The sequence below is a fragment of the Acanthaster planci genome, linkage group LG04, assembly GCF_054643075.1.
Source record: "Acanthaster planci isolate LZ-2023a linkage group LG04, COTS_SCS, whole genome shotgun sequence".
Classification (NCBI taxonomy): Eukaryota; Metazoa; Echinodermata; class Asteroidea; order Valvatida; family Acanthasteridae; genus Acanthaster; species Acanthaster planci.
The window spans coordinates 13241071-13253483 of record NC_141780.1 but is presented as its reverse complement, the minus strand read 5'-3'; the positions used below and the strand labels follow the sequence as shown (position 1 = coordinate 13253483).

General features: G+C 40.4%; 1 protein-coding gene across 6 annotated transcripts in view; it reads right to left on the bottom strand.

The window, feature by feature from the left end:
* LOC110988792 (uncharacterized) overlaps positions 1-12413 on the bottom strand; it is a 56687-nt gene that overhangs the window by 8743 nt on the left and 35531 nt on the right. For all 6 annotated transcript variants that reach the window (XM_087136253.1, XM_087136252.1, XM_087136251.1 and 3 more), the window contains exons 33-45: positions 11296-11561; positions 10602-10691; positions 9896-10140; positions 8748-8916; positions 8581-8644; positions 7651-7875; positions 6783-7031; positions 6473-6572; positions 5369-5525; positions 3830-3927; positions 2112-2260; positions 1491-1661; positions 902-997 (exon numbers count right to left, since the gene is read on the bottom strand). In XM_087136253.1, the coding sequence (XP_086992379.1) occupies positions 902-997; positions 1491-1661; positions 2112-2260; positions 3830-3927; positions 5369-5525; positions 6473-6572; positions 6783-7031; positions 7651-7875; positions 8581-8644; positions 8748-8916; positions 9896-10140; positions 10602-10691; positions 11296-11561 (2079 nt within the window). The remainder of the gene's footprint in view (positions 1-901; positions 998-1490; positions 1662-2111; positions 2261-3829; positions 3928-5368; positions 5526-6472; positions 6573-6782; positions 7032-7650; positions 7876-8580; positions 8645-8747; positions 8917-9895; positions 10141-10601; positions 10692-11295; positions 11562-12413) is intronic.

The window sequence follows — 12413 nt, the reverse complement described above, 5'->3', positions numbered from 1 at the left end:
CTACATGCTCACCAGTGACTGTGGGTTTTTGTGCACATTTGTGCTGTAAACCTTAGGAGGGTTAAAAGATGATCCTTGCAATTATTGCAGTCTGGTAGCAGCGTATCCAGCTGGGGGGGCAAATTCAAAAGCGAATGCTACTTCGGGCTCAAGTTCAACATGATGTTGAAGAGAAAAAAAAACCAAAAACCTTACTCCCGGTACCGACTTATTTACTTTATTGATGGTGTTGCTTTCTTAGGGCTTTGGTGCTAATGTTTTAAAATAAATATAGTGATTACTATTTTAACCATGAAGTATTTTTCTTAAAAAAAATCTATCCCAATGGATACATTTCCTAATGGATATATACACCACAGCACTCTGGCTATAAAGACTCCACATGGGACTGTTAAAACCACAGCATGCACTTCAATAAGTTTCATTGCTTTGAATATCCTATTTCATATTACATTTTAAAAGCATTGACAATCTATACTAAGGACGTGCAAACCAGTATCACGCATCACATACAGCCAGCCCTAGTACCATATAAAATGCTAGACTTCAGAAGGGTCATGCAACCTTCAAAACTACCAGAAGAACTTTGATGAGTAATGTAAATTCAAATCACTGTTTAGTCCTATCATACAAAATTTGGACTCTGATAAAATTGTCTAATCATCCCCCCAACGACTTCCAACCTCACATGCACATGCTCCTTGTCATTGTTTCGTGCACTAGGTCAGACACAATCAGCCAATACGATCCTTCTTTCCACAGGTTGAGGAAATCCCCACCAAGAGGAAAGTTAATTACCATACCCTGCACTGATATATCCTATTTATCACAGGTGACAATGGACTGCTTTTCAGGTTCCACATAATAAGTTCAAGGGCATACAGTACACCCATGGAATTACCATTCTCTCCAGATTTGCAATCCTGGCCGCCTCCAGCTGCCTAGCGCTACGGGCTTCCTGTTCAAGCTTATGCTGTCTCTCCTGCTTTATGCGCATCTGGATAAGTCACAAGAAAAGAACGAAATCAACACAAAATCTGATCTAAAATCCCATTCTGGCAATACAGCTAAATTGCCATAATAACTTTCAAGACATTCAGAGCAGGGCATATAAAGGAACAATGAACTGTGCATTGCAGTTGAATCCATACCAAGTCCTTTAGAGCCCCTGCAAATATAGTGCATCAAATTAGACCAAAAAATGTGGTAAACCAATCAAACTCACACAATTTATTTGTTCTACCATTATTAGCTTTTGATCAGCCATTCACCACGGTCACATGTGCAAATGCTCTCACAGTTCAAATGTCATGTTATCTGAATTGTTTTCAGACATTATCCAACCTCATCTACATTTAGTTGAACAGTACCAAAAGTCTATGCTTACAGAACACTGGTGCCTTGGGCTTATGGAGCACTTGTGCCTAGTGGTGCACTGGTGTTCTTAAATGGTCCCTGGAACAGAACCCTTACTTTATCCCTGCCCTTACCTCCTTATCTAGCTGCTTCTGCACCGTCTCCCGCTCTTTGTCAGAGGTGGCCAGGGCCTTGCGTAGTGCCATTAGCTGCTGTCTCAGGAGGATCACCTCCTCTTCTGCCGTCATTTTGATGGCTAGGTACTCCCGCTTGCATCGGTCTACCTCATGCTGCAGGGCATCTGACTGGTGATGGAGGTGAGAAAATGAAAATCAGTGGACATACGGTGAAACCTAGATTAAAAAATCAGTGATGCTGAGTCTTTAAAGGGGAAAAAAGCAACTGTCTACATTTGGCATGTTTTTGTTACATTTGGCATGTTTGGAGTTATACATTGTGCATGATTGGTAGTGTGCACAGGTGATACTAATGAATGAAGACCAATGAAACATCCAGCAGAAGGAGTACAACGATGACCACAGTGTAATTTTTGAGGTTTGGAATACATGTGCATCTTGCACTTTTAAGAAAAGGGAAAAACAAGAGAAAAATGGAGTTATCAAGCATCTTAACAGGAATTTATCCAAGCATTTTATAATGAAAGCTACTGCAGCACTGAAGCAAATAAAAACCAAGCTAAGACTAAAGGTACCCATTTTTGAGAGAAATCATTGAACTCATAACTCTGAACTTACTGTTCCCTTATAATGCTGTCTCATATTGGTCAGTCTCCAGTTGGTGAGCGCCTTCATTTTGAGGAGGAGTCTACTCAGGTTGTTGTTCTCGTGACGTAAAGTCTGCAGATCCACAGCGCGGCGCTCATTGAGTGTAATTCCTGACTCGTCTGAAATAATGACAGTAAATGACTAAACTGATTAGGCAATAAAGAAGAATCACTGATTAAAAGTTGACTGAGCTATGGCTAGGTTTCATGGTAACCACATGCCGCTCCCAGCAGAAGTTCATACCCATCAGATGTCTCCACTTGAAACTGTAAAGTGTACACAACCTATGTTAAGGGAGTCAAATACTTTGCTTTCAGTGCACCCTTGAAAAACAATGTGTGCACACATCTGCATGCCCCTTCAGAAAATTCACTCTGGCAGTCATCACTTTTATGGCGAAAATATTTGAATGTGACCCACCGTTAAACTGAAATCTATGATTTCAAGACACCCAATCTTCAGAGAAGATCTGGGGCTACACAATTGACAGTAACTTTAAGCCAAAACCATGCATTGGGAGTTGCGGCAGTGTTAACTTCCTGCTAATTGCCGAATACTACAAGACTTGACACATAGGGCTACCTTTCTGATTCAAGTCAGATATACTGTTTGGCAGTGAGTTTTCAATAGTCAAACCAATTTAAGATCCCATCTTGGTTCCTGTATTCTCAAGAATATGTACTTGTCATGAAGCAATTCTGAGTAAGGAACCACAAGTATGTAGGGGAAGGTCGTGGTCAATTAAGGCGGAAACTGGGCTCATGAGAAGGTCGTAAAAATGAAATCTAAGGGACTGGAAGTGGTCGGGGCTGACCACACTATATCCTGGACTGACCACACTGACCTTCTGGAGGTGCACAGATATTTTCTTAGAAATTAGATGGGAATAAGATGGGATATAAAGAGGAGGAGAGAGAGAGGAAGAGGGTCTTCGAGATTTTGACTTGCTTTGTATCACATCTGCTAGCACTATGGTAGAAATAAATAAGTATACATGTAGATTAGCAGAGAAGCGTGATAGTGTGAGTTTGTCTGAAGTACAACGGTTTCGTCATAAAGAAGATGAAACTACATTACAGTACTTTTCCTGGTACTCGTGCCAGTATTCATTCTTGTATTGCATGGAAACATTGCCAAACCTTCAGGTGTGTGGTCCTAGTAATGTCTTACAATCATTTGACACTTATTTTATGAAAATTTGGCTTACCATTCTCGCAAAAAGCTCCTTTATCCAAAACCAGTCAGGTAAACATCTTTAACACAAATACGCTTAATGCATGCATGAGGCAATTAATTATAAATAACTAAAACAAAATCCAGTCAGACTGAATTAAACTTTACAGATGTTCTAATATTCAATGCCTCTCTAAGAAAGTTTAAAAAAAATTGGGTATAGGACAGCCAAAATCTTTGGACAGGAGCAGCTTAAGAGTTCATAATGGTCTGCCATGGCCATGTGGTTGAATAAAGGCTGGTTCATACTTGGCATGAAAGCGTACATAAATACATGACAAATTTGAAAAAATTTGAACACATTTCAACTTGAGCAAAATTTTGCTGCAAATCTTTTGTGACTTCAATTCGATTCGCTTTCATATTCACCAGAAGTATGAACCAGCCTTAAGAATGTTTTGAAAAAATCTTTAAGACATTGCAAATGAACTGGTCAGACTTCACTGGAAATTGACCTTTTTCCGCTGTTCTTGGAGTAAATTTCTTCATGGCTTCCATTGCCTCCCGTCGGACCTCACCGACGATGCTAAAAGCCTCATCATACAGTCGTACTCTGTCAAGTCAACAAAAGCCCAGCATCAAAGATGTCAATCTACAGTGTTCAAAAATCCTATTCGCCTGCACCAAAGTACATTTAAATACAGCAATCAATGTTCTGTCAACGTGTGCATAACCCTGTTGCATATCTATGGGAGAGTATTATCACTGAGTTGTAATGGAAATTGCCCCAGCATGCAATCACCTACAAGTTGTTTTTCCATGACCTTGCATTGAGCACAGCTGTAAAAGTCAGGGTCCCATTTTTGTTACAAGTAACCAAGCTGCATCATAAGACTTGACACTTTATATGATGGAAGTACATACAAAATAAAGTAATGTTTTTCTGGTGACATCATGTAAGGGAACCTTCTCTTTGTGAATGTGTGGTTCTGAAAAGAACCATGTGTAACTCCGGTTCTTTTCAGAACCACAGATTCACAAAAGGGAAGCTTCCCATACATGGTGTCACTGAAAAAAAAAAAAATTAGTTTACTTTCTATGCTGTATTGTGCCTCCATAATGTTGAATTCAGTTCAAGGTTTATTTAACAACTACTGACTGCTGTGATGTGAGATATGATGTGTCAATACCAAGGATTCATACCGAAGGTGAGTCCGTCCCTTAGGGTATTAAAAATACTATCAGTCAGTAATTGTTTTGTTATACCTATGTTTTGAAATCTCTGCAATGTTTTACTCCAAACGATGAGGTTTTTGGTGTGTTGCTACACACAAAGTTGTAGTTGGACTGCATGAATCATTTTATGTTAATCACATGTGCCTTGCTAAAAATCACTACCTGAAGAAAATCTGCTTCATCAAGTTCAACAAACACCATGTATAGATGACATAAAATCACTGGGAAAGAAATCAGCCATTGACAAAAATTTGCAGCGCTCCAAGGGGTGAAAATGGAGGAGAATGAAACACCCACAAAATAATTCCCAGAGGGTCTATGCATTCATGTTAACATAGAGACAATCCTTACATATTTCCTGTACTATATGAACTGTTACACATAAAAACACTGCAATGGTAAACTCAGGATTTTTCAGATTTTAAAAGAGATTATTTGAAATAAAGTCAAGACCAACAGGTGACAGTAGTGTATGCCATTTCACTGCTCTCACTGAAGTTTATTGTTATCAACTGACAATAGGTGAAAGTATCACAGGTATTCGTGCATTTGAGGAGTCTGGTTAGCGATCCCTGCATTATAGTTTGGAATGTAGGGCAGGGACTAGTGGATGATGACAAATGTATGTGCAAAAGAGTGAGGGTAAAATGCATTTTATTGACTAGTAATGTAATCACTTGGGGCTAATGAAAAACAGTATTGAAGACAGAAGCATAAAAATCTCATTTCAATTACAACTCCAAACTGGAGCAACACATCAGGATAAATCTTAATGGCAGTTCGGCAAAACAAGATTTGCTCATGATCAACAGGCTTACCCAAACTCGTCAAACTTGACTTTGAGTCCAAAGGCGCCCTGGAAGAGGCTCTGCACCAGCGTGTCATACTCCTCTTGCATCTTCTCTCTCAGGTCCCTTTCCTGGGTCATGGACAGTTCTCGCATCTCAGCTACCTTGGCACGCAGGGCAGTGATTTCTGACACAAAGAAGAGCATACCATGTTCTTGCTTTTGTTTGATTTTGCGTAATATACATGGGAACTTGTTGGGTTAATAAATGAGGGAAGATTTCATTGTTCTCGCATCAAAGCATCCTTAGTGGCTCCCACAAGGACTGCAGCCGATGTATGATGCATTGCTTTCAATAGTGAAAGTGATCCAGTGCTTTGCCATGTGCCTATACCTCAGTCGCACCATTCACAACACAAGCTGCCGGTATTTCTGGCAAATAACTGAAGTTTCAAAATGTGTGCACCTAACCTTGCAGTCAAGAGTTGACATGCAGTTATCATGCAGTATATGCTCTACATGTACCTTCAAAATATGCACGCAGTATGATCCAAATTTACAAACTGTGAATAGCCAGTCAGCATCAATTTTGTATCCTACACAGCCAGGAGTTTGTTGTGCAGTCCATGGGGATGAGGCTGTGTGCCACTGTGTAGGAACGCTCCTTAAAATAATGCCTACGGAATTTAGGATAAGCAAACTACATATTCTTTGTTATGGTGTTGAATTTATATTCTCTGTGTACACGCGAGGATTGTGTGACCTATCAGATACCCACAAGGATTAATACACATGCTGCTTTTTTCTTCTGATTACAGACATGTTATGTCTGTGATTGATGACAGGATGCATGCTGGTAATGGCATTGAAATGTAAGCCCAGTGTCTCTCTCTTTCACCGGTGAGAGATCACATGCTCCATAGTTGTGGGACAACCACTTGTCATGTTATCATTTTTGTGGAGACTAAAAATGTTGTGGGGACAGCAGAATGTCCCCATAACCTGGTCCTAATACCTAACAAAAGACATTTGGCAAATTTGTTCCCATAACAAAAGGAGGGCCTACTTGCTTGTACACAGAACCCCCAGTATTACCCCCTGGAGGTATAATTACAAAGCTAGACCAATGACCTACCCAGAATCAGCTCATGACTCCTATCAGCCAGCTGACACTGCACCTCTACAAGTGCTGATGCCGTGGCATCTTTGCACGCTTTCTTCAGCTGCTCAATCTCCTACAAAAAAGGCACACATTTGGGAGACTTGAGTCTCAAGTCTTCAACAAGTTTCAATATTGAACAAAGGAGAGGAACCAATTCAGTAGTTACATAATAGGAAGGGCAAAAAGCATTAATACACTTTAATACATCTTGAATATACTAATGTAGTTAATTTCCCTTCTGATCATATCAATATAACAATCATAAAATGATAACGTCAAGTACCCGCTCTCTCTGGTACAGCAGTTGATGGTGTTGCCTCAATAGGTTCTCATAGAACATGGAATAATTCTCATAGTTGGTCCTTTCCCTGGCCATGATGGTGGTGGCTAACATGGACAGTGCCACGTTCAGCTGGTCATCGGTAAGCAACAGCGCCTTCTCTTCGTCCCGCCGCTGGCCCACCTCCATCAGGTACCAGGCAAAGTCCTCGGCGATCTGGGGCTTGGCAAAAGTGAAGCGCTCATTGATGGCCTGGGTTGAAATGCAAGATACAAAGCAGTTGAGGTGTTTAGAGTAGAGTGCGGTTGGGTGCGCAAAGAGGATTGATTGAAGCATTTCATAAAACTTACTGTTTCACATTTATGCAATGCAGTGAGTAGTATCGTTGGGTGGCAGGCTGAATGTTCCATTCCACAATGCTAAACCGAGTGGAATGGAACATTCAATCTGTCACCTCATCATGACATTATCCTTACTATTGTCCTCCGATATACATGTATTCGTTATTTGGACACTGTTTCATCACAAGTCTATCACAAAGACAAAGTCAAACAAACAATGAGCCATTTTTCTTGTGACTGATCTGTGAGGGACTCACCCCATCACTGCTGATTTACATTCACCTTAAAGTTAGTTTGGCAACTTTTGAAGTGTTTTAAAAATTTTGTGTACATCATTATTTCAAAAGGGTAGCAATGTGCACAGTCCCATTCCACCTTCCCACAGAACCAGCCAGAGGAACGCATCACAAGAATAAGAGATGATGGTTTATACTGTTGGGGTTCCAACTGATTGCCAGAAGGGGCCTGTCCCCTCCAACACCCCCTCTCCCTGTGATGGGCCTGACATTGCAGACAGCGTCATCTCATACCGGTTTCTTCCAAAGGTCAGTGGGTAGATTACCCTCTTCCCTTGACCTCTCAGCTAGCACCAGGGAGTGCTCCCGGGCCACCTTGCGCCTCAGCTCATAGATCATGTGGTTCTCCAGACTGTCCAAGAGTTTGACCAGCTGCTTGGCTCGGATCTCCATCTCTGAGGCACCCCTGGGAGCCACGATGGGCTCCGAGTCTGACACCATGCCCTCGTACAGCTCCGCCTGATCATATGACAAACATACGCTGCATGACACTGACTTAGACATTCAACATTTCTTGCAATGACAGATTTCTAAACAAAAAACATGACATGCTTTTCAAAACCAAAACAGGCACAGAGACTTTAAATGGATAAGCCTGTATTTTCTTCTGTTCTTGTCAAAGACAGCCCAGTTCTCACCGATAAGTGGAATATCTATATCTGATATCTAAATCTTATCTGTGAATGGCTACCTATTTTGTTTTAACAGAACAAGTCATAAATGCAGTTTCAAATAATGTACCAAATATACTTATTTGGTGTAAAGTGTGTACTGAACTAAATGCAATGTGGAGCTTGAACTACAACTCTCAAAACTTCCTGCAACCGCTCCAAAGTTTAAATTGAACTTTGGCAGCTCAAAGACAGAGCAGACATATGAAAGCTTGAATTCAGTACAAACTTGGAGCTCATATTTTCAATTAAAAACATCAAATTTGCTTTATTCTCATACTAGACTGTCTTCTCACTCTTTCATTAACTCATTTGGAGTCCTAATGAAAGAAAGAAATCAAGACAATCAAGAATATGGCTTGAATGGAGTACTCCAGAAATTATGGAGTGCATGAGATTTCAAATGATTTTCAAAGAAAATCTAATAGTTTCAATTATAAATCAAAATTCAATAAAACATTTATATGGAAAAAGCTAATATTTTTTCTTTTACCTCTCCATATCGCTTGGCTATGATTCTGATAACCGGGTACAGGATATCTGTCTTGTACAACTTGCTGTAATCAAAATGGAAGTAATATTAACTCAGTTTTGTCAAGGATATCTGTGGCAGTGTCTGATTAGGGTTTCTGAAAACAAACACCTTCCTTGTTCACTAACCAAAATTTCCTGTAAAGTGTTGGTGTGTTTATCTCCTCCTGCCCAAGTTTCCGTTGTCCCCACTCTGCTTTGAACACTTCAAGCCGTTTCCACAGTAACAGGAAGTCTTTCAGTAAGGAGTAAGCCTTGATGGGTTCAGTGGTGCGAGACAAGGACTTCTTCAAAATGACTATGGAATGACCAAAGGCAAAATGAGTTGTTATACATGTCGAAAGTGCTTAATTATATTCAAATAAAATACATTCTAAATCACAAATTCAGCTCTAAAATTTACGTCTTACAGGAGTGATAGAGGCGGGAATAAGGAATACATGTAGTTAGTTAAAATAAAATAATTATTGTCCCAAATTTCTCTTTTGTTTGAATTTGTTTTCACAATTTGAACAGGAAACCCCTTAAAATGAGCATCATCTTCCAGTACAAATGATACCATGGCAACAACCCTTTCATTTGTCAAGAAAAATACACAAATTTTTAAGTATTTTAAAAATGAGCACTTTTCTCAGAGAGAAACTAAACCATGTTCCATAGAACAATTTACATCAATAACCCTTTAATAACTGCTGGCAACATAACAGAGACCAAACTTATAGGGGACATTTAGAAACTTCTTTTCCAGGAACGGGCGCTCAATGGATTTGGTCTTAGCTCCTTTTTCCTTCTCAAAATTTTCAGAGAGGGGACAAAGGGGACACAGGTCACATGCTGCCCCCATTACCACTGAGTAGCCAACGCAGCAAGTTTGTGCTTATGTGTTGTTAAGACACGGTTGCCTCATACTCCATGAACTAAAAAAAAAGCTCAGACAGCATTCAAACTTAAACAAACAACCATATCATTTCTGCTTCAATGTCGGTGAATTAGAGGAAATTGACTCGATACATATCAGGGACAGATTAAGTTTCTGTATTGGAATCACTAATCTAAAGTCCCTTAATCTGCCCTAGATCCTTTGTGATAGAGCCTAGCATTTTATGTTGATTCTAAAGCTGGAGTAAGTTATCAAGCAGTAAGCTGTGGAGCTAGTTTGAAATCTTCACATATTCGAAAATTCTGAAATTTTCTTGTGTTTGTATGAATGTTGGTGTTTGCATTTCCATGCAGGAACACAAAGGAAAATGGAATGCAGCATGGTGTGGACTCCTCACCTTCTTGGCCTGACTCCTTGGCTGTAGAGCTGCCTGGCCGGGATGATGCAGACTTGGCGCTGGCCGCACTGCGCGGTCGGGACCGGGCAGGGCTCTTTTTGCCCTGTGCTGCGGTGCCAGTGGCCTTAAGGTTGTCATCTTCATCGTCGCTGTCATCCGGCACCATGCTGATGTCCTGCTGTCCACTCTGAAGGACATCCTCCATCAGTAGAGACACACCTAGGATCTCACCGTGTGCAACATGTCTGCAAACAGTGGTACACAAAAAAAGGGAAAAAAGTGTGCATTCTCAAAATGAGATTCATTGGTAATACTGCACAAAAGTAAGTCAAGATTGTAATTGCTCAACCAATACAAGGGAAATGGGACATTTCTTTAGTCTAAATTTCATGTCACACCGGAAAGTGTTTAACATCAGCCAGCTGGTGTTTATTAACAATTTGAGACCCAGCCAAATGACAGGCTCTCGACTAACAGGAACTTACACATTAAAGAATGATGTTACTAAACCTCTCTTGTGACACTATTCTTTCATGTGTGACGCAAGTTCAATCAAGAGACTTTCAATTCTGGCAAAAAATACTTGACAAAATTTGGCAAAATAATTGATATTTCCTAAATGAGGTCACTCCTGTAGGCCTACCTCCAAAAGTTAAGAGAAAACACGACTAATGTCAAATGCAACAAGCCACATTAATAAACTGACCTGTCAACATCCCTCAGTGCTGACATGCTCAGCTGCATGTTGAGCTCAATCTGCTGCCACTGCCAGAAACGAAGTGGGAATGGTCCTCTCCTGCAAAGTTTGACAAAATAAACACATTCTGTCAAAATTATGCTCCAGGCACTTAGCGTTCAGTTATATTTAACCTAAAACATAAAAATAGTTAATTAATATTTTACTAAAACTGTCCATAACAAAAAAAAATCAAGAGATGCCAAAATTCATGCCTGTCGACCAACAGTTATACCCAAACCTTGTAAGCTGTTTTGACATATACAATCACACTTCATGGCACAAAGTTTAACAAATTAGACTCAACTCCTGAAAAAAAGCACTGCTGCGATATCAGGAAAACTGTTCAATCTGACCCCCATCCCCACGGTCTTTTATGGTTAATTTATCAGTACAGAGGGAACAATACATGAAAAAAAACTGTGCAAGATGTCAATAATCATGCATGCAGTGAGAGTTGTGGCCCACAGCAAAATGTGAGTGATAATGAGCTATTACAAAGTAAATCAACTAGAGACACTCACGCATAGCTGTATTACACATGCACTTTGCTAAAAAGCATTGATTAGGTGTCAAACAAATGTTTGCGCATGAACTCGCCCAAAGATGGCTCACAGGAAAGAATGAAGCCAGATCAGCAGTTATGATATTTCCTGTCCTTTACCTTCCTAGGTGAGCCCTCCAGGGAAACAGCTCTTGGGCCTTCCAGTCCCTGGGCTGCAAGGGTTCTGGCACCGGCAAGTAGGCTCCGAACACGCTGGACATCTGGACGTTGCTCAGCCCGGTCAGGGCAAAGTAGATGCTGTCTGAGCTGCTGTGGTAGGCCAGGCGGTTGCCCATGGAAAGGAAGGTCTCACGCAGGGAGTGCCTCATGGTGGCATCGTACTCCAGGAAGAGGACATCGCGGCGCAGGGACAGAAAGTCTGCCACCTGGAGACACATGACAGGAGAGGACCAAATGGACACTACACACAAACTTAACATCACTTAAGGGTAGACAGCTGATATATTGAATTTGACAAACCAATTTCCACAACAAAACTGATCATGGAAACTGGTTTGCCAATTTCCAAAAAAAAGGGACACCACAGTCACCTCCTGTCTCAAATAAACCATATTATATTTGTTTCCCCTGGCTCACGCATGATAAGGGAATGTTTCATAATTACAGAAGGTGGTATTTACTGCGGTACCACTGTATTTCTGTGGTACCAGCATTAAGCCCTTTCGGGTAACTAGTGCGGTGCCGCTAAAAAAAACAGCGGTACCGCAGTAAATACCGCCTTCAACAATTATGAAACGCTCCCTAAGGCATCACTGTGCACAGAAAAATGCTGATTGAGGCCTTGTTTGCACAAAGATTAAAAATACACATGACCAAACTGCTGCCAAGTATGTTTCCTTCCTCAACTTGCTTATTGCGCAGGGTTGTACACTGCAATGCCAGTGAGCTTTTGTGATGGAAACGAGACGTCTGATGGATTATTTTGTTTTATGTAAGCAACTATGCAGTAGCCTTTATCGAGCAGTGAAAATTTGTTTATTTTCTCTTTTTGTGTAAAAAAAATTCGTGATATTCTTGCAACCAGGGTTTTCAAAAAAATGTGAAACACATGAATATGAAGCCAGTGTTGAACTAAAGGCCATCCTGATGGTCATTTGCTTCCAAAAGTTTTTTAAAAACAGATTAATGAACTTAAAAATCTGTTTTCAAGATGTATTTCTTTTTTTTATATATAACGGGTTTGCCCTTACCCAACGTATATCAATAAACACTGCATG